Here is a 22,786-nt window from a genome sequence, read left to right as displayed (position 1 = left end):
TCAACTTATTTTCCAAAGCACCAGAGGGCAGGACAAGAAACAATGAATGGAAACTAATCAAGGAGAGAAGCAATCTGGAATTAAGCAGACAATTCCTAACAGTGAGAAGAATTAACCAGTGGAACAGCTTGCCTTCAGAAATTTTGGGTGCTTCATCACTGGAGGTTTTTAAGTGCTAAATAAATCGTAATTTATGTGCTAAATAAATTCTATAGAGACTAAGAGCCATGGTGGCACAATGTTTAGAATGTAGTACAGCAGGCTACTTCTGCCGACTGCTGGTTGCCAGGAGTTCAAGTCTCACCTTGACTCAGCCTTCCATCCTTCTGAGGTCAATAAAATGAAGACCCAGATTGTTAGGGGCAATATGCTGACTCTGTAAACAGCTTAGAGAGGGCTGTTTTGCACTGTGAAGCGGTATATACATCTAAGTGCTATTGCTATTGTTATCACTAACTTAACTTGAATTCAATGTTCAGCTTACTACATCATCCAAACTTTAAATACTTTTTTATGATTTCTATGTAGGTAAGAAAACAAAGTTCATACATTTTAGTAACAATTCCCCATCTGATTCAAAACAATATTTTCTTTATACTTGATACTATTTTTACATTATAATTCAAATCTTTAGATTTCTTGGCCTTTTTAATGGTTCATATGATTTTTCATTCATTTTATCTTGAAATGTCAATCAAAAGGCATTTTGCACAAGTTGCACAGCTGGCTAAGAGATACAGAAACCTATCCCATGGTGTGGAGGAAATATTTGTCTCTTGGAGTTTCCCTAATAATTGTTTGCATATGTATAACTTCAGGTTATAACAACTACAGAAAAAAATTACAGAATGAAAAACTAGCAGCTGTTTTTCAATCATTTGAGAAGACTGGGTTAATTTTTTTATAGTAAGAGTTAACTCTCCAGGGCACTGTATTTTATAATGTAATAGTACACTATAACCATCTATCAACTATTGTATTAATGTAACACTTCCACTGATACATCAGAAAAATCACATTTAAACAATCTTTCTCTCATAAAATCCAGTTCAAAAATGCTAGAAATCAGAATGTAATTGAGTTTTTCCTACTTATGTAGAAAAAAAAAGAATTCTGGCATGGTTAGATGAATTGAACAATATCCAGCTGTAGTCTCTCACAAATTAAATTCTTTGCAAATTAAAAGTATATCATAGAAATATATTTGAAACTATATAGCTATTTGTGTGGAAATACGTGTTTTCTAAAGCATAAATGTATAATTATGTTCAAAATGTATTTAAAAAAAGTAAACCCACCAACATGCAATGGAATATTCCATCAATTTTAACTCTCTTATTATTTTAGCTTGTTATCTGTAAATTATGCATCGGTATATCTTCATCTTCAATTGCTTGGCCTCAAAATGTGTTGGATTTCAGTTCTCATAAGGCTACACTGGTTGTGCAACATAAATCTAGAGCAGGGGTTCCCAACCTGTGGCTGTGTGAAGGGATGGCTAGTGCATGCATGTGTGTGGGTGCATTCACCCCCCACTCGCACTAGTGCCACCCTGAGCATCCTGCCGGCACTATGACTGCCGAACATCCCACTGGCATTAGTGCCACCCCAAGTGTCCTGCTGGCACTAGTGCTACCCCGAGCATCCTGCCAGCATTAGCACTGTCCCATTTACAGCATTTGTGCTTGCACGGCCGTTTGCATGGGTTCATGCGCTTGCGCATGGCCCATTTGTGTGTGTACATGCATGCATAACGATGCCTGTCTCCCTTTCCAGGCTGCCAAACCAAAAAGGTTGAGACCTAGAGAAAATCGGGTTGAGGGAGTTTGGTACAGAGTTATGATGTATATATTTGTTGCTTCAAGCTAGAATTTCATAAGATTGCACATGTCTATAGCAGTATACCTATACAATCTACTTTTTAGAGGTGATAAGTTACAGTTGGGTAAATAAAGAAGCAATTAAGCACAATTAATTAAACTATATTTTTCAGCCTGCCTTGAAGAAGCATTTTGCAAACTAGACTAGGCAAAAGATGGAATAAAAATCAATGGCACCTATTTTAAATCACTTAAGATTTTCAGATGATGTTGTTTTCTTCTCACAAGACTCAGAAGAGCTACAAAGACACACACAAGAGCTACCCGAAGCAGGAGAACCATTTGGCTTAAAAATAAACCTGAAAAACAGCCAGGTTATGTTTAATAAATTCACTAAAGATAGATTTTTTTACATATATATCTGGAGAAGAACTAGACGCAGTAGACCACTACATATACCCTGGCTAATGGATCTCAATGGAAGGTGGTACAATAAAGGAAATTGAAATGTGGTTGGCAGGCATTTGGCAAGCTTAGCATAATTTTCAAGAAAAACCTCCCTCTATGCCTGAAGAGAAAAGTTTTCAATTAGTGTGTGCTACCTGCTCTAACATATGTCAGTAAAACATGGACACTAACCTCACAATCTATACAAAAGCTGCGAGTGACGCAAAGAGCCATGGAAAGATACATGCTTGGCATTACAAGACAAGATAGACCTGCACATGGATTAGAGAACAACAATATCATCAAGAGAGTAAAAAAAAATAAAATGGAAATGGGCTGGTCACATAGCAGGAAGAACTGATGTCAGGTGGACCAAGGTAGTCATAGAATGGATCCCATTTGATAAAAAGCATCCATGAAAGAGACTTAAAACAAGATAGATTGACAACATCAGCAAGTATTGCGGCCCAATTGGCAAAAGAAAACTCAGGACCGTATTAGTTGGAAACATGCAGAAGAGGTCTTCATCCTGCAGTGGATAGACAATGGCTAAAATGATGATGATGAATTAAACTATATCTGTTTCCATAGAAGGTATATCTTTCCATAGTTTGTCGATTGTTTAAAAATTCAAGCGCTGATTATTATGTCTTATGTACAGAGTACTGACCTATACTAAGCACAGTGTGATCCTTAGACTTGCATTTAAGCTTCATGTACAACATGGTCAATTTTTACTGAACATTATGAGGTTGTCTCAGTGGTGGGATTAAAACATGTGAACAACCGGTTCTGTGTGGATGCTGCTTCCGGAAGTCCATTCTAGGCCTGGGCAACAAAAAAAATAGCTACTGGTTCTGCCGAAGTGGTGTAAACTGGCTGAATCCCACCACTGGGTTGTCTTCAATGTTGCATTTATTCCAGAGAAATGTTTAAAAAACAGCTTCTGATAATGATATCCTGCTCTGACATCAGCTATAGCATGGAAAAACTTAAAGAAGAAGTGGAGAGACTTGGCCCCTCAGGCTCACTAAGAGTCGGACATGATTCAATGTATAACATTGTCATCAGGCTTTGCATAAGAATTTTTTTGAGCTTCTGTTCAAGCATGTACAAACTAGGATTATAAACTGGCCAATGCCATAATGTGGAGATTGTGTAGTTTTGAATTAGCTTGGTCATAAATGTAAGAACTCAGTGAGAAAAACCATTTTGCAAGCAAACCAAGAAAGCTTGTCTGCAAAAAGTTTTTTTTATTTTTCCAACTTACCAGGCCACTAAGGTCAAAGAACCAGGAAGCTGACATGTTTTATTTTCTGGATTTACAATCACTGGGGAGAGAAGAAGCTGAGCATTTATTGTCACAACTGGTCTTGCTCTGAAAGGCAATTAAAAGTAAATCAAAACATATTTTATAAAAACACAGAAGAGAAGGCAAAAGGTGACTTTTTCAGTTTCTGTGGTTGTTCATGAAATTTAGAATTACAGAAAATATAGATTGCACTTTATGTACACAATAAACATTCAAAACACCAGCAGGGACATGTACACAAAATACACACATGAAGATAAGACAGATTTGTCTACAGGGATGAAGCACAAAACTCTGCTTTCAATGTTAATGATTCACTCATTATTATTATTATTATTATTATTATTATTATTATTATTATTATTATTATTATTTGAATTTCTATACCGCCCTTCTCCCAAAGGACTCAGGGTGGTGTACAGGGCAATAAAATACAACATACAAAAGTTAAAAGTGAAATTAAATTAATTTAGCCCTAACAATAAATAGTTAAAAATAAACCCAAACCCTTAGTCTAGGCCGGCCTGTTCAAAGAACCAGGTCTTCAGATCATGGTGGAAAGAGCGAAGGTCGGGAGCCATCCGCAGCTCAACAGGCAATTGATTCCAAAGGGCTGGCGCGCCCACAGAGAATGCTCTCCCCCTGGTGGCCGCCAGCCGGCAGTCCCTGACCGACAGCACCCTGAGGAGGCCCTCTCTGTGGGAGCGCACAGGACGAAGGGAAGTTGATGCCGGCAGCAGGTGCTCCGGTAAGTAATCCGGACCCATGCCATTTAGGGCTTTATAGGTCATCACCAGCACCTTGAATCTCACCCGGAGGGCAACTGGAAGCCAATGCAGCTCGCGGAGAAGAGGTGTTACATGGGACTATCAGGAAACCCCCCATCACAACTTGTGCGGCTGCATTCTGCACCAGTTGAAGCCTCCGAGTGGTCCTCAAGGGCAGCCCCATGTAGAGAGCATTGCAGTAGTCTATCCGAGAGGTCACGAGCACATGGGTAACTGTACGCAGGGCATCCCGGTCCAGATAGGGCCGCAACTGGTGCACCAGGCGAACCTGGGCACAAGCCCCCCTGGCCACAGCTCCTATGTGGTCTTCCAGACTGAGCTGTGAGTCAAGGAGGATACCCAAGTTGCGAGCTATATCTGTCTGCATTGATAGCATCTTTCTCTGATTTCTTTTGATAGCAGTTAGCCAAATACTCTACAGAAAAAGATGCACAAGTAGAAGATAGTTGTTCTTCTTATTAAATCTTATTAAGATTTAAAACAGCAGGGGTTTATTTTAACAAATAAACAAATAAAATGTATGCATCACATTCCGACAAAGTTCAAAGCCAAATTGTAAGGCTGCTGTTCTCAACTGTGTATCACAGTGCCTCAGGGTGCCACAGCAAACTCACAGGAACTCCACTAGATAACACAGTGATATCCAACATCTGTCAGACACAACACAACCTTTAAACCTAGAGACAACCATGAAAAATTATTGGGATACTAAGGGAATTGTAAACCAAGAAAATTTGGGGTTCTTTGCCACAGTGTGTTACTTTATAGAATTCTAACATGGTAAAATATAAAACAAAATTAGTGCAAACCTATGCATATTTACTCATATATAAACCTGAGTTCAGTGATATGCTGTAGATTAGAAACTTGAATTTAATAAATGGAGAACCATTTTACTAAAAAGTATATATATTGATACATTTTATCAAAAAGTATTTATTTAATTAATGGAATTAAATAAATCATGAAATCATCTAAAACCACCCTTTGATGTCACAATGAATGACATTTGAATGAGAAAAAACCTAAAATGTTGTGTTATAAAATAACTAAGTGTCTGCAGCAATGTCTGAAGTTTTTATAGACAAGTTTATAAATAAAAACTGCATGACTCTGTAGCAATCCAGGTACAGGCATCAAGTGTGAAATTCTTTTTTCTCCATCCAGATCCCTACAGCCTCTATGTACTGGACTGCAATGACAGCCAAAGGAGGAAGTAGCAGGAGGAACAAAGCTAAACCCAAGCACTTAATGCAAGGTTTGGAGTATGACCTGTCCTTGGCATATCCTGGCCTGCCCATGTTCTGCACTGTTTCTTCTCAGAATAAGAGAAGATCTGTTTTGCAAGACTATCAGAAATATGTTCTGTGTATAGTGCTTCTATTCTTCTGGTCTATGAGTAATTGGCACTTACTGATATTGGCAAGGGGATATGCCACTTTGTTTAGAGTTATCCTCACCTACAGAAATTCAAAGTTTGCTCTTTCCTTAGCATGGTTGTAGGCTGCAGGAAATGATTTGTTGGACCTATTGTGCCCCACAGTTTTGGGAACCCAGCTCTGGAAGCAAGCACTGATTGATTTAGGTTACTTAAACGGCTTGATTGTACCTTCTGGATGTCCAGTACAGCACTTTCTCAGATGTCATTTGGAACTTCTTCTGAACCTTACATCCTCAACTGGTTTTATAAGTTCTTCTACTTGAGTAGTGGGCTGGACTAGAAGACCTCCAAGGTCCCTTCAAGCTCTATTCTATTCTAATTAGGCTCAGTTATGTGCAATAAATTTGCTGCTATATCTATGGCTATCACGCTAGTGCTTACTCAAAATCAGTTTGCAGAGTGACCAAAGCATTACAGAGGAGGGAAAGATATTCAATATTTGCCCCATCCTACCTAGTGAAGAGATCAGGCTCTTAATATGTGTAAAACTGCCTCAACAATACAGTACAACATTCCTTCTCAAACATACAGAGAATTTTTGCTCTTTTTACTACATTTTATCTTTGTGATTAACATACAAGAAAAAGGACCATTTTTTCAGACTGTTTTATGGTATAAAATACATGACAGATCTTAAGCCAAAAGAGAAGAAGGATCATGACAGAAAGAGCAACTGGAACAGAAAAGACTATAATAAGTGAATTAATTGTCTCCTTTTTGTTAACCTTTTGAAGAAAATTATAAAGAAATTATTATGGGATTCATTTCCTTAATAGCATAGAAAGCGGACTAAAAAAAATAAATACAGCATAAAATTATAGCAGTAGTTAAATTCTTCCATGCACACAACAGTGTAAAATCAATTTAAATGCTAATTATAACTCATCAACTTTTTCAAACATACTGCAGCTTTAAACTGTAAAGATCCCTGTTATATAACTGTATATACAATTACTCTTTGATGATTATACAGTCTTACAAATCCAATAAACCCAGTTTTATTACTATTATTCCAAAGTAACTGTTTTTCTTCTACAAAATAGAAATCTTTTTCAGAAATATTTTGGTTCTGTTATGAGTTCAAATATAGTTTGAAAGAATGGGTTTATGAAAGAACAGTTTTGCAATGTCAAAAATGTTTTACATATCTATGTTTTTTATTAAAAGATTAAGAGTAGAGAGTAGGAATATTAGCATTCCATACCTGTAAACAACTACCTTTCCAACTCCAAATGCACCAACAATTAGATCTGTGGGAAAAATACATATACACATTCTTAGAACAGCTGTAAAATAGTTAGGATAATAATTACAATTGACATTATTGATATGAAAATTAATAAAACTACTAAATGTACAGCTATAGTATGGAAGCACAACAATTCACAGAAATTCATTTTTCTAAATTTATCTTAATTCAGATTCCAGGCATATTTTTAAACTCTCATTCCTATACAAACACATACATTCTTTTAATAAAAAAAGGTAATGACCCAGCTTCTACTGAAGTATCAAAGTATATTTTACTCCTCTTCATTATTTGTACCATTTCTTATCCATACTCTTTTCCATGCTTAAAACAATAAAACAAAGAAATCAAGCCACAAAAGTCTCTCTGTGGTATACTGTCTAAACAACTAGGATGGCTAATAGGTTGGCCCAAATGGAGGTCTGGATGCTGGAGAAACATTAAGACCAAGATTTGTAAAACTAATAATGGATGGAAGACGATAAAAATATAAGTGGTGTAGTAGACTTCAGGCTGAAATAATTCAATTGGTTTTAACAAAGTTGTTTTTATATAATTTCATCTTTTACTATTAAACAAGGTACAATACTTAATAAAACAATATTTTTTAAAAAAATTATTTAAAATAATTATTAGGAATACAGTATTCAAAACATGTATCTTTGTGCCTTTCATAAATGTAAAAACTCCACAGAAAATAGACTGATTTCCTTCTTTAGCTTGGTCTGGCTAAGGACTACTTTAAACATCCTGAGTGCCAAAATCATTAATGAGTTTTATAAACATTTTGAATTCTGCAAAAGAAAATAATCACAATCAAGTGTTCAAGTTGTCCACATTATCAGAAGTTTGGCAGCACTGCTATCCTAAAAATAGATGTTTTGGGGAATACTGTCGTACCTCTTCCTAGAAAATACCAGACACAATTTGTTAGCTGAAAGCAAAATGTTTGACATATGCAGATTATTTTCAGCAAAATAAACTATTATATTACTAAACGTCTATGGAGATTCTCAGTCATCCAGGTCATAGTTATCCCAAAGATGCTTTTTTCCCCCACAAGGCAACTGGACTTTGTTTTTCTTGAAGACGTTTCACTTCTCATCCAGGAAGCTTCTTCAGCTCCGGATGGTGGAGAATGGAAAGATTTATACTCCTTGCAGACAGCTGTTCTTTTGCATTCTTTTAGTGAGTTTTTAATGCTACCTGGAGGCTTATCTGTGTCTTCAGGGTCAGCCTTCTTGGAACTGTTGAAAGGACTGTATTGTAGACTGGAGATAGATGATGTCAGAACCCTCCCCCTCTGTTGACATAGATGGCCTCTTTGACCCCTCTTTCAAACCAGCCATCCTCTCTGCAAAATGTGAACTTTGATGTCTTCTTTTGAAAAAAAAATGGACATTTCTCTAGACATTACGTAGATATTATATAATATAACCTTTTGGGGTTAACAAATGTATCCACTGGATTTTTTTAAAGGATTGTTATTTAAATTCACATTAGGAATATTAAAAAGATAAGCACAATGAGTATATTAAAATACAGGAGTTCCCGATCACCACCACGGCATATACAGTTACATTATGCTTTCTATAGGTCTAGATTCCACTTTTCTTTGGAGAAGGGACTGGCCCAATGCCTTTAGAAATCTTTAGGTACCTGCTTAATCATTATTTTCTGCCCCAGGGTGCATTCATTATTGTAGCTTTATTGTATTGCTTTTCTGTATCAAACTTTATGCAATACAGAAAACTAGTCTATGCTGATCAGATTCACCCAGCACTGATCCTGTTCAGTGACTGTGTTTGCCAAGCTAAACCATAATACAATTGGTGAGATTTGTTTGGTTTTATCTTCTTTTCATTCACTGTATTGAAAGATCAATCTATCTTCTAATATTTTTTCCACACAGGACTTTTACTTTTTCTTCCTGTACTAAGGGTTTTACTTCCCATTTGTATTTATTTTTCTTTCCACTTTTCTTCCTACAACAAAAATATCCTTTATTGGCCAAGTTCACTGGACATACAAGGAATCTGTCTCTGGTGCATAAGCTCTCAGTATACATACAAACAACAAAGTAATATATCAATAGGAGAAGGTAGTAGGAAAGTTGAGAAGGATAATAGTAATACAGCTCTATTACATGGGTAAATATCCTTACGCATAAGACAATGTTGTGGGTGTTCAGCAGAGTAATGGCACTGGGGAAAAATTGTCCTTGTGTCTAGTTGTTTTGGCATGCAATGCCCTATACCAGTGTCCCAAGCGGAAGAGTTGAAACAGTTTACATCCAGGATGTGAGGTGTCTGTACATATTTTCTCAGCCCTCTTTCTGACCTATGCATATACAGGTCCTCAAAGGAAGGAAGGCTAGTTGCAATTGTTTTTTATGTAGTCCATTGAAGTCTGTACCTGTCATGTTTTGTTGCTATACCAAACCAGACAGTTATAAAAGTATTAAATGACAGACTCAATCATTCCTCTGTAGAACTGTATCAGCAGATCCTTAGGCAATCTGGACTTTCTGAGTTCACAAGAAAGAACATTCTTTGTTGTGCCTTTTTAATAATGGTTCTACCACCTCTTACGATATTAGGCAACACAGTATATTATAGAGTATATACTGTGTATATGTATATGCAGGGCTTTTTTTTTCATAGAACGCTCAGAATGGCGTTCCGGCACCTTTTTTTTTTTTTTGCAAAAAACCCCAAAACCTCCCTCTATTGGCTTTCAAAAACCTATTGCAGGGGTAGGCAATCTTGGCTCTTTTATGACTCGTGGACTTCAACTCCCAGAAATCCTGAGCCAGCCACGATGAGGGGAAAGAGAGGTTTCCAAGCTGAGCCATGCTGGCTCAGGAATTCTGGGAATTAAAGTCTTTGAGTCATAAAAGAGCCAAGTTTGCCTACCCTGCACTAGAGGAGGACATTAAAATTATTTACAAGGTTACTTCTTTAGGAACTAAACTTTTAAAATCTAAAACAGCTAATTCAAAAAAGCCAACAGGAAAGAACCTCACATTTTTCATCTGCTTCTGTCTTTTGGAAGGTAAAATTAGATAACAAAACAATCTATTTCCTATGTTAACATCTCTGCAATGAAATCAATAAAGGTAACAGGAAAGAAATGAGAAACATTTTTCTCAATGTAATAGGTCTAATTTAGCTGATGCTAGAAAAAAAATAGTATCTTTTGTACATACTCTTAACCATCTATTACAACTAAGCCACTTTAAGTCTTAAGAATGAAATATTCTTAATTTGGACTTTACTTTTACTGTTTGGACTGTTGTGTGTTTTGAATAATAGATTATTTAGAATCTAGTTACGTTGCACTTCAGTCTTTAAATAATTAACCTAGTATATACATAACAATATATGATGTTTTCCATGGTGAGGTTAACATCAATAACAACATTTATTAAAAAGGCTAAAATAATTTCTGGTGGTATTATCTGTACATTAAAATTTTGTTTAGTCACAATCTTTCACTTTTCACATTCTGGACAAGCAGTGGTCATGTATCCTAGCAAAAGATGTTACATATGTGCATAAGTGTAGTCAGTAGCATATGCCTTTTTAAAAATATCAAACATGCAAAGAAACAAAAATAAGTCCAAAATATCTGTATTACGTCCAGAAATGCCAACTTTGCAACCAATATTTCTCATCCATAACTATGGCACCCTAAGGATACCTGCATACATGCAAATGCTTCTCTGGGATCAGTAACACAGCAGGGATTGCTTTTTCCTTCCAGTAACAGATTGCTGGGAAACACCAAACATGGCCTTGAGAATTCCAATGTTTGTTACAAATTTTTCTGGATGTGGTTGGAAAGAGGCCTAGAAGTGCCAGCACAAATACATCACACTTGCTGAACGTGCACACGCAACTAATTACAATCTTCAATTATATGTGATACCGTATTTTCCGGCATATAAGGCGACTGGGTGTATAAGACGACCCCCTACATTTCCTGTTAAATTATAGGGTTTGGGCTATACTCGCCGTATAAGACTACCCCTTTTCCAACGCACACCAAATAAAAATTAAAAAACATCAGATTTGATTTTAATATGGTAATTTTAATTCAAATGCTTATGACATGCAGGTACTTAGTAGGAAAACTGTCACTTATAAACATAAGGCTGTTTGTCAGCAAACATGTAAACATAAAACAGTGCAAGTGGATTAAACATAATAATAATAATAATAATAATAATAATAATAATAATAATAATAATAATAAGAATAAGAATAAGAAGAAGAAGAAGAAGAAGAAGAAGAAGAAGAAGAAGAAGTAGTAGTTGGAAGGGACCTTGGAGGTCATCTAGTCCAACCCCCTGCTCAGACAGGAAACCCTATACCATTTCAGACAAATGGCTGTCCAGTCTCTTCTTAAAAACGTCCAGTGTTGGAGCATTCACCACTTCTGGAGGCAGGTTGTTCAACTGGTTAATTGTTCTAACAGTCAGTAAGTTTCTCCTTAGTTCCAGGTTGCTTCTCTCCTTGACTAGTTTCCATCCGTTGCTTCTTGTCCTGCTTTCAGGTGCTTTGGAGAATAGCTTGGCTCCCTCTTCTTTGTGGCAGCCTCTGAGATATTGGATCACTGCTATCATGTCACCCCTCACCCTTCTCTTCGTTAAACTACACATACCCAATTCCAGCAACCGTTCCCTATTTTCCTAATTCACTTTTTCACTTTTCCTAATTCACTCTAAAGCTTTCCCTGCGCAGAGCCTTAAGTAACACCAGCTGCCTGCAATTAGTGCAGGTTCACATCCCACCAGGCTCAAGGTTGACTCAGCCTTCCATCCTTCCGAGGTAGGTAAAATGAGGACCCAGATTGTTGGGGGCAATAAGCTGACTTTGTAATAATGCTGCTTGGGGGGAGGGGTGAAAGCCCTAATAAGCAGGCATATACATAGAATGAAGGCTATTGCTAAGCGTATTGATTTGTGCTTTAAATTGTAAGCTGCCCTGAGTCTTCGGAGAAGGGCGGGATATAAATGGGATTTAAAAAAAAAACACCAAATGGGAGATCTACTTCAGGTTTTCCAGCCAGCCCGCCCAGTTCCTGAGTCAAATGTATCCTTAGAGCTAAGCAGCTGCTCTGGCTGCGGCATTCCTCACCTGCCTTTCAAGTTGGGATAGACTACAGCTGCTCTTCAACTTTAGAAGGAAAGATGCAAAGACCCCAGCCTGTAAGAAATCACAGACTGCAGCTTCTTCTCCAATTGGTCCCGCTTTCCCTGCGCAGACTAAATTTTCCAGCCAGCCCTGTCCCTAAAGTTTCAGCACCCGGCATATAAGACACCCGGCATATAAGATGACCCCTGACTTTTGAGAAGATTTTCATGGGTTAAAAAGTTGTCTTATACGCCGGAAAATACAGTATATCTAAAATGAGATGGGCTCTCTCAACTGCAACTTGCAAACTGTTCCGTTTTGCAGCAAAACAATCCAGGACAAGCTGATCAGCAGAGGTTAGAGAGGACTCATTAACACAATTTTTGGGAAGGAAAGAAACAGGACAGTTTAACATCTTCCCGCTGATGTTATGTTATGTTACATCTTCTGGGAGTTGAAGTCCACGAGTCATAAAAGAGCCAAGGTTACCTATGCCTGGCCTATTGGCTTTTGAAAGGCAGGAACTTTGCACCCCTCCCTGCTGCCCAACTATACCATCTCAACTAGGTAACTAAGTTATTATTTGCAAATAGGATGGCAATAAACAATTTAGGCTGCATTTGCATCAGGGCTTTTCAACCTTTTCAGAAATTGTACCACTTTTAGGACATGACAATATTCAAGCACTACCAGAGCTTAACAAGGTGTCAAAAACCTGATGACTAAAAAAGGGGGGGTATTTTGGGTTTCATTGGTTAGATTCATTTATTGTTATAGAAATGGCTAGTTTATAATGTTATAGAAAAGCAAAAAGTTGAGGTTCAATGTTAATGCTTCCTTCTACTCCTGTAACAGAGGAAGTCAGAAGTCAGTGCCTTTTCTTTTTCCCTTCTCCCCCCTTTTCCCTTTTTCTCTCACTTTCTCACTTCCCCCCCACTCACTCACACTTTGCTCACAAAAGCCTCCAGTCACTCTCACTCACTCCATCTCTTTCAAAGGCACCTCGTTCAGTCTCTCCCCCACTCACTCCGTCTCTTTCAAAGGCCTCTTGCTCACTCGCTCACTTACTGCCCCGTCGCTTCCAAATGCCATTTGCTCATTCACTCACTCACTTACTGCCCCGTCGCTTCCAAATGCCATTTGCTCATTCACTCACTCACTCACTTACTGCCCTGTCGCTTCCAAACGCCATTTGCTCATTCACTCACTCACTTACTGCCCTGTCGCTTCCAAACGCCATTTGCTCGTTCACACACTCACTTACTGCCCTGATGCTTTCAAACGCCATTTGCTCATTCACTCATTCACTTACTACCCGTCGCTTCCAAACGCTTCTAAATGCCACTTGCTCGCTCGCTCACTTACTGCATTTGGAAGCAATGGGGCAGTAAGTGAACGAGTGCCGGTGCTGGAGGCCATCAGCTGTTTGGTGTCGGACACTGCTGCCACGAGGAACACAGCTCTGGGTCAGGGTTCAGAGCAGCTCCAGGTGGGGGCTCAGCACGGGCTGTGGCATGGCAACTGTGGGGAGGGGAATCCCCATGGCAGCTGTGGGGAGGGGAATCCCCGCAGCATGTGGCTCCGAGCCACAGGGGCGGGGGTGCAAAGGACGGGTGGCGATGCCATAGGAAGACACCGGCATCGCTCCCAGTTACAGCACCTCTGAGTTCTGGCACCTTTTTTTTTTTTAGAAAAAAAAGCACTGTGTATATGTATACTATATACATATATATAATAGAGCCATGGTGGCACAGTGGTTACAATGCAGTACAGCAGGCTAACTCACTGCTCACTCCAGGAGTTTGATCATGACTAGCTCAAGATTGACTCAGCCTTCCATCCTTCCAAGGTCGGTAAAATGAGAACGCAGATTGTTGGGGAATATATATTGACTCTGTAAACCTCTTAGATAGGGCTGTAAAGCACTATGAAGTGGTATGTAAGTCTAAGTGCTATCACTATTGCTATTAGGTATTCATCATCCTTATGTACTTCATTCATTCTCCAACTCTAACCATAAACAATAAATCAACAAATTGCCAGTCTGAATGTTCTCATTCTTTTTTGAGTGTACAAATTATCTAAAGATTTTCTATGCTCTTTTGTCTTGTTACTAGTCAGTCATATCACCAAACATTAATGCTGACTCTTTGAATCAGTTAACCAGCCACATGTGGACCTATGTTACCAAGTGACAGATAAATTAGTAATAAGAATGTCATATAAAACCTTGCTGAAGCTTTGCTAAAATCAAGATAGATCATATGCACAACATTACTCTTCTCCACTAGGATAGATAATTTGTCACAGAAGAACACTATATAGATGGTAGTACCTTTTGATATATCTTGTAAAGGAAACAAAACAGGATGATGTGGCAGAAATGTGTTGGTGGGTACAAACACACTGTGTCATTAAAAACTATATTCTAGTATTAGTTAATTCACTAAAAATTCTAAAGGTTTTCCATAATTACATATGGATATAAATATTTCCTTTGCAAGTTTCTTAATAATATAGAAGGTTCAACTCATTGTGTAAAAATCGATAAAGTGGAATTACTTTAACCAAGGAGCTGCCAGGCAAAAGGCCAAAGATAATACAGTGATATCCAATTGAGTCGAATCCTTTATTTGCTTAAATCTAATGGATAGAATCTTGCCAAACTAAAGCTATAACCTTCTACCCTAATAAATATATCCTGAGAAACTCTGAACCTCTTTCTCCCTCTGCTACGCAGCTCAAGACTTTACAATCTTTTAATTTGGACTGTTCTCTGGAATATACTGCCTCCTCCCTGAAAAAGGTCTATGCTGCCAATGTTCTTCTCCACTGCTTCTTCAGGTGCACATTGCATCACAGGACTGATGTTACTCTAAGCACATATATTTCCACTTCTATGTTTACAATTTGTCAAATCAAAAAATTTGATTGACCTATCAGGTAAAATATTTCTGAATCCCAAGTTCTATGATTTCTCTACAAATAGTCCTCTATATGGAGAGTGGAAATACTCCAAATGAATGACTTTTATCAGCCAGTGACTCTAGAACAAAGGACTATAACTTGCGGCTCCGGAGCCGCATGCGGCTCTTTCAGCCATCTCCTGCGGCTCCCAGTCCTCTGCCATGTGCAGTCCCAAAAAAAAGTGGGACTAAAAAAGTTCAACCAATCAATTCAAATATGCAGGGTAGGTGCATATCTTGCCTTGGCTCCACTCTTCAGTCAAACCCTGTTCTGCGCGTGTGCACATGTACACACATGCGCACACATTTTTTGCAGCTCCCAGTTTTTCCTTTTGTGAGGGAACCGGTTCCGAGTGGCTCTTTCACTGTTTCAGGTTGCTGACCCCTGCTCTAGAACATAGAATAGTAAAGTTGGAAAGCAACTTGGAGGTCTTCTAGTCCAATCCCTGCTTGAACAGGAGACCCTATGTGGTCACCTTATGCTAAGTCTGATATATGTATTGAGCCACAAGATGAGTTAATAGGTCTTAAAACCTTAAACCTATTGCATATTTCAGTCATCCACCATTTCATGTTTTTCAAATGTTGGGATGATTCCCACCACCTTTGACTCTGTAAAAGGTTGTATCTGGAACATTTGAATGCTACTAGACTTTATAATAGACTTCAGATACTATAGCTTGCTTTCAATTTTAAAATCCCATTTTCAGTCAATAAAATCCCATTTGTATATTTATCCCTTCTCCAATTATTTGTTAAACTAAGAGTTTTACTGTTTTTGTTTTCACTGAGTTTAATAGGACTAGGAAACTATACTCATTTTACTTATCTATTTGGTACAATGTATTTAGTTCACAGCAGATGGCAGTGTCCAGCCAGTCTTGACTAATCATGAAAAACCAAGCAGGGTCAGACCTTGTTAATACTTGGATACTTGTAATGACTAACAGGTCTATTATAACAAACTTGGAAGCTGAAAAAACATCCCAGAAGAAGGCAAAGGTAGACCATGCTTTTATTGTTCGCACGAAATCTCTATGAGCATGTCCATCAGGACTCCAGAGTCTTCAACTTTAAGGAAACACATATTTTAAACCATTTAAACTCTGAACTTACAAATGGACAAATACCTTAAATGACTTAATTACTGATTGTCCATTTTGCTTTATAATGATGGTTTTATCTTCTTAAGAATTCAGGTGTTTTATGTTAATATATCCATTGTTGATATCTCAAAACAAGAAATAAAGTATCTCCTTTACCCAAATTCTCTGCACACAAAAACAAAGACAAGTCTACATTTTTAACCTCTGCTCTCCAAAACAGAACAGGCTGAGAATGATGCATTTTCTAAAGAAAGAAATCTTCCTCTGATGGAAGAAAGTTACCTGGATAATCATTTTGATCTATGTCTGAGTCTCCTCTCAAAGTAAATCCAAATCCTGCAGGCATAGATTGGGAGGCCCACAGGCCACTGAGAATCTGGGAAGGGTTAGGATTTAACCCATTTCTGTCTCCATTGTAGATGAATACCCTCCCCCTTTGGTCTTCTCCTGCAAATGGAGAACCAATGGCGACATCTGCAAAAAAGCAAAGTAAAATTGCATTGTTAGAAAGGTCACTGAATCAGTTCTACCTCAGCATTTAACTCAGATCCAAATAGCTCCTCCCTCTGACCTTTTGTAAGGCCTGGTTCTTTTTCTAGGCATTTGGTCAGGAATAATCTCTGACATAAGCATGGCATTATCTCATTTTTTAAATTATTTCATTTTTATATTGTTATTTATAAAATAATAATATACTTATAAAATAATTATAGTTATAAAATAAATTATTTATATTATTGTTTTATATTGCTGTTGTTTTTTACACTACCTACATCACATGTCAAGTAAACAGCTATATAAATTGGTAGACTAAATAAGCGCTTTGCCACCATGGCAGGAAATGTTTCAGCTAGTGCAGGGGTAGGCAACCTTGGCTGTTTTATGATTCGTGGACTTCAACTCCCAGAATTCCTGAGCCAGCCATGCTGAGGGGAAAGGAGAAGTTTCCAAGCTGAGCCATGTTAGTTCAGGAATTCTGGGAGTTGAAGTCCACAAGTCATAAAAGAGCAAAAGTTGCCTACCCCTGAGCTAGTGCTTTGCAGAAATAGATACCACTTTCTTTTTTTCTTCTACCAGTTTTTTTCATTTTGATGACACAGAATTTAATTATTAGGTAGACAAGAAGTATAGATGAATATCCTATCTCTCAGCATACAGTTCTCTCTCCAGTAGTCTGTAGAATCTCTGGCTTCCCCCTCTTCATTTAAATTCCAAGGGTAGACAGAATGAAAAAGGCCTCAGAATCAGGTAGAAAAATAATGTCTCTTTCACTGAGGAAGAAAACTTTTGACAGACTGCAAGATAGTTTTTGGCACAATGTTAAATTCAGTTAGTTTTGTTTTCACAACCACTAATGTTTGGGACAGTATTTGAAAAGGTGTGAATAGTTTTTAAAAGGAGAAGGGGGTATGGATCCATTGCTAAGCTACTTGACTGACATTATTTGACCCAGTCCCTGTTTCCTGTTGCTAGAATGGAGGCGCTTCCCCCCCCCCCCAGCTTCTTTAATAACAGTTCAAGAGGGGTTTAAACACTTTTCTCTTTTCTCAGGCTTTTTAAACAGGGATATTTTTACACATCTGATTTTAATTATTATATTTGTTCTACTGAATTTTAACTGAATTTGAGACATTATAAACTTCCTAACAACCTGTGACTTTTAGTCCTGTTTTAGGCATGAAATCCAGGTGGGCCAGTCACTCTGTCTCTCAGCCCAATTTAGCTCACAGGATTGCTGTTGTGGGGAAAACAGGAGGAGGAAGGACTATTAGACATGTTCACTGCCTTCAATTATTTATAAAAATAATAAAGGCAGAATAAAAAAAATTTAAAAGAAATTGTTAACTGGAATTCACTGGAGGGAAAATTGTGACAATTTATCCATTTTTGCAGTAGCACAACATCCTTCAGTAATTATGAAGGATGTACTTATTATGTTTCCATCACCATATCTTCATTTTGGACAAGGAAGTACTATGTCAAGAGTTCAACTTTTGACAATTCCTGCCTCTATAGAAATACATTTGGATTGTTTGAGTAAAAAAAACTTTGCTATTGAAATATTCATCCCCCTAAGTTATTTATATGCATCTCTTTAAGATGACATAGTGATTTACCTCTATAACCATCCTGATTGAGATCTCCCAGGGGCGCAATAGAATTGCCAAATCGACCAAAAGCCTGGGTGCCAGACAGTGTCTGTGCTTCTTTGAAGGACAAGACAGCCTCTTGCAGATATAAATACACCTGTCCAACCTCTTTAGGGTTGCTCTCAAATTCACGTTCCATAAAGAGAGGAGCACCAACTAAGATGTCGTCCATCCTAAAGGGGAAGAAAGAAGGATAAAGGTCAAGACTGACATCCAAATCAGCTCAGCTCAAAAAGTGTGCTTGTTTTACAGGAGAAAGACAAGCTGGACAATATGACTAAAGTAGAGTCACCCTGTCACAATACAAGCCCTGACCATTTTGTAAATGCATTGTTATCTCATGCATGTATGAAAATGGTGGAGCTTCTGGCGCAGCAGCATTTTGATGAAAACAATAAGATCCTTTCATTATGGTAAAATTAGGGCTAGATTTCTATCCATTGAGAAGTTATCCAGCCTTTTCCTTTTGTCTCTGAAAGTTTCTTACATGTAACATCTGGACAGGACAAGGGTCACCTGTGAATTAAATGGCTCAGCAGTATCTACTTTGGGGGATAGGATACTGCTGAATCACTGGTAGATGAAAGGTTTATCCATTCTTAGTTTTTTTCCCTTTTGGTTTCTGTATATCCTTGCATGAATGAATGAATTCAAAATTCAAAAGACTGTCTGTTTCACTGTCTCTGATCTTCGCTATACTTTGTTTTTCCAACTCCTAATTCAGATAACAAAAACAATGATGTCAATTTCACCTCCATTTGTTCTCTTTTGTTTCCAGTCTGTCCTGAGTTGTTCTAACAATGCACAGGGAGCTGGGTGTTTTAAAACATCTGGTTAGAGTAGACATTTTTAAACTTGAGAAACATTTCTGTTTGTCTGCATTTATAAATAGCCTTGCTTCAGAGCCAAGTTCAGGCTCAAAAAGGCAAATGGGATGGGGAGTGAAGCAGCAGCCTTTCAAATGTAACAGAACATTACAATTCATAGTAGTGTTTAATGCTATGCTACAAACTGTGCTTGCTAGATACTGCTTCCAGTCAGGAACTTCAAAAAAGTCAAAATGGCTGGCATAAATAGAAAAACCGTGTTTACTATCTTAAGTTTTTTTTCATTCCCAGAAGATGTCCCCATTTCCAATGAAGGAGTTAATAGACTTTAGTGCAGTTGGTGAAACATGACCAAAAAAGTTTATTAGGGTACCCAAGTCCTATTGTCTGCTTTCTATTGGCACTCTTTTTGCCATCGTATGAAGAGAAGGTGGAACAAAAATGATGTTTGATCTGACCAAGCATCAGTCTTTGGCTTTCACATATCCATGCTTGTGCAGCATTTGTGTACCATAAATCAAGAAAGTATTTGTACTCGTGCACTGACCAGGAGAGCCCTAATTATTTTCTTTTAAGAAAAATGACACTAAAAAGCACATGTTGGCCACCCACTGAAATTTTATGCAATTCTTTGTGTTCTATTGGGTAATTAGCAGCAGGAATTGTGGGCTAGCATCTGGGGGCCACAAACATAAGCACTTAAAGCTTTGATATAGTATGGGTTGTATATTTTTACTAGGCATTTGATTTCAGCTCACATAAATAAACAACATTTCTATGATTCTTGTGCATAAACTACCATGCTTCTGACCACAGGTACTGGGGCCTATTTAAATGAGTACTATTTTTCACTAACTCTATTAGCAACGCAACCATGCCACTGTTATAACAAGAATATTATACATTCAACTTTTAATGTAAGGATTATATGTCCATGAGAACATATGCTACAGTTTCAGATTTGGGGTCTTAGACATTTTTTTCTGAGAGACAATTTGGTGCAGTGGTTAAGGTGTTGAGCTCACTCCTGGGACACTGTGGTTCAAGTCCCTGCTCAGTCATGGATATTCACTGGCTGGTTTTGGGCCACTCACTCCATCTCAGCCCAATCTCTCTCACGGGATTGTTATTGGGGGGAAAATGGGAGGAAGAATGCTATGCACATTGCTTTCAACTCTTGAACAAAAGATGCAATATAAATATAACAAGTACATTTACAGGAAAGAAAGTTGTATGTTACTAATCTACAGTAGTCATTTAAGTATCATATTATTATAGGGTGCAAGTGAGACCATTTGGATCATATACTTTTCCTTAGCCCCCTTCTAAGTCTATCAGCTCTTTGAGGCAATTCAGAAAAAAAGGACCAACGATGAGCAGCAACTCTACTTTTATTGTAAGGTTACAATAACAGAATTGTGTAAGCATGAACATACCTCTCCCTTCCCTTACTTTTACTCTTTCCAAAACCAGAGAAGATCCCTTCAGAAACATTTTCTCTACTCCTACCCCTCCTTAAGACTTAGATTTTGTTTATCAGGCCATTGTCTAGACTGGGCTCTTCCTTTTGCTTCTCAAGGTCATTCTTCCATACCATTATAGCGTCCCCTGAATATCCTCAAATTTGATTAAATATTTACAGTATTTTGCCATTGTGATTCAATAATTCACATTGACACAAACTATGACTTAGTGCAGTGTGGGAACCTAGCCAAATGTTTCTGACTAACAACAGCACCTATCAGAATTATGGGAGTTATAATCTAAAACATCTGGAGGGTGCAAGATTGTTTCTCTCTAATGCATACAATGTAGCCAAACTTCCTAGGATTTTGAGAAATAAAATCCCATCTGGGCCCATTTTCCGTTTTGAACAGCAGGTAGGGTAGTGATAGAAGGCCTCAAAAAAAAAATATTCTCCATATCACAACATTTCTCAAAGCTATCAAAGGAAGCAGATCTTTTATCTTTCTCTTCTATCCATTCGCGCCTCCAGTTATGGAAAAATCTCCCAGTCCAGATGTTTCTTAAAAATTACTTGTTTTTGAAAGCTTGTCCAAGTCTGAGGAAATTGGGAATCAACTGATCGAATTGGGAAATAGTTATAACGATAGAAACAAGTAAAAAAATAAAAAAATGAAAAATAATGTGATCTGCAATATCTGTGATGAGGAAAATTAAGTTTCTTATTTTATTGGGGATGCAATAGTTTTCATTGTAGCATTTTATAATTCAGTGTTTATTTTTGTATTTTCTAAAGTTTTAAATCTTATGTCCTAAAATATAAAAATTGAAATAAATCATATGCAACTGTCACCTCAGAAATCAATATACATTCCATAATTGTATTCTTGCTTCAGTTACAGTCAGCAATGCAATGCTAATATAGGTCCTATTAAAATCAAAATATTCTAACAATTCCCTCTGCACATTAAAACAAACAATTTTAAGATGCTAAATTAATACATCTTTGGGGAGTGCATAAAATAATGCATTCAGCTTACTAACACACTAAACTAAAAATAAATGAAATAAATGAAAAGGAAAATGTTTCAAACAGAATAAAGTGTAAAGGAAAAATGCAGGTGTTTGTCCTGACACTTGGCTATACTTCATGTACTGTTCCAAACTTCAGAGGGCCAGTACTATTTTACAAAATACAGTAGGTTAAAGCCAAAACAAATGTGTGGGCAAAGCAAAACTAAAAGGTACCTCTATTTCATTTTAAAATTTGATTTTATTTCATTTGATTCTATTAAATATAATTTATATGATTATAATGTACTCAGATGAAGCTGAAAAACTATAAAGACCTCCTAACTGTTCCTCCAAGTGTTAAGCCAGGGTAAGACTAGATCACAGCAAATATATGGGGAGTATTTTTAGAGGGTAATTTTTGTATTTATTATTTAGTATGAACAAGTTTCCATTTTTTATTGTTACTGCTATAAGCCACCTAAGTTTGTTTTATATAAGATGGGTCGTAATCTTTTTTTAATAAAAATTTCTCAAAAAATTAATAATGATGCAATTTTCATATGAAAAAATACAATTTTGGAAAAAATTATAAAGTACTTGGGGACCACATCAAGACTTTAAGGACAATGATACATAGATTGTGGTCCTTGTTGTTTACAATGTAGAATTGTTTTATTGCAATCTATTACTGTAGAATAAAATTTGACAGCAATGGAATTGTCATATAGGGAAAAGAAAGTATCTATTTTTATTTTAATCCACAAACTGGGACAACAGAATACCTAAAAATAAAATATATTAAAGAAAAATAATTATTTCTTTTTGGTTCCTCAGACAATTGGTTTCATCGTTATAGTATGTAGATTAATAAATTTTGCCACTATTCATGAAGATATTAATATTAATTAATGTTAGAAACTTTAGTAAAGGAGATTAAAATGAAAGGAGTTGTACTAGAATTGATCCTATATAAATAAATTACAAACATTTTTCAAAATAATTAGTTTTGGCTGGCCCGGAATATTTCCTTGGACCAAGCAAACAATTTAAGACTCCATAGGGTT

At 37.1% G+C, this 22,786-nt stretch overlaps 1 protein-coding gene across 1 annotated transcript in view; it reads right to left on the bottom strand.

The window, feature by feature from the left end:
- The window catches only part of ITGA8 (integrin subunit alpha 8), a 147,126-nt gene that overhangs the window by 69,949 nt on the left and 54,391 nt on the right, over positions 1-22,786 (bottom strand). Inside the window, exons 12-15 of the mRNA XM_083376432.1 lie at positions 18,385-18,590; positions 16,550-16,741; positions 7,013-7,058; positions 3,538-3,645 (exon numbers count right to left, since the gene is read on the bottom strand). Coding sequence (XP_083232558.1) covers positions 3,538-3,645; positions 7,013-7,058; positions 16,550-16,741; positions 18,385-18,590 — 552 coding nt within the window. The remainder of the gene's footprint in view (positions 1-3,537; positions 3,646-7,012; positions 7,059-16,549; positions 16,742-18,384; positions 18,591-22,786) is intronic.

This window comes from Vipera ursinii (genome assembly GCF_947247035.1).
Source record: "Vipera ursinii genome assembly, chromosome: Z".
Classification (NCBI taxonomy): domain Eukaryota; kingdom Metazoa; phylum Chordata; class Lepidosauria; order Squamata; family Viperidae; genus Vipera; species Vipera ursinii.
Note: the sequence above shows the minus strand (reverse complement) of the source record. Positions and strands in the feature narration are given on the sequence as shown.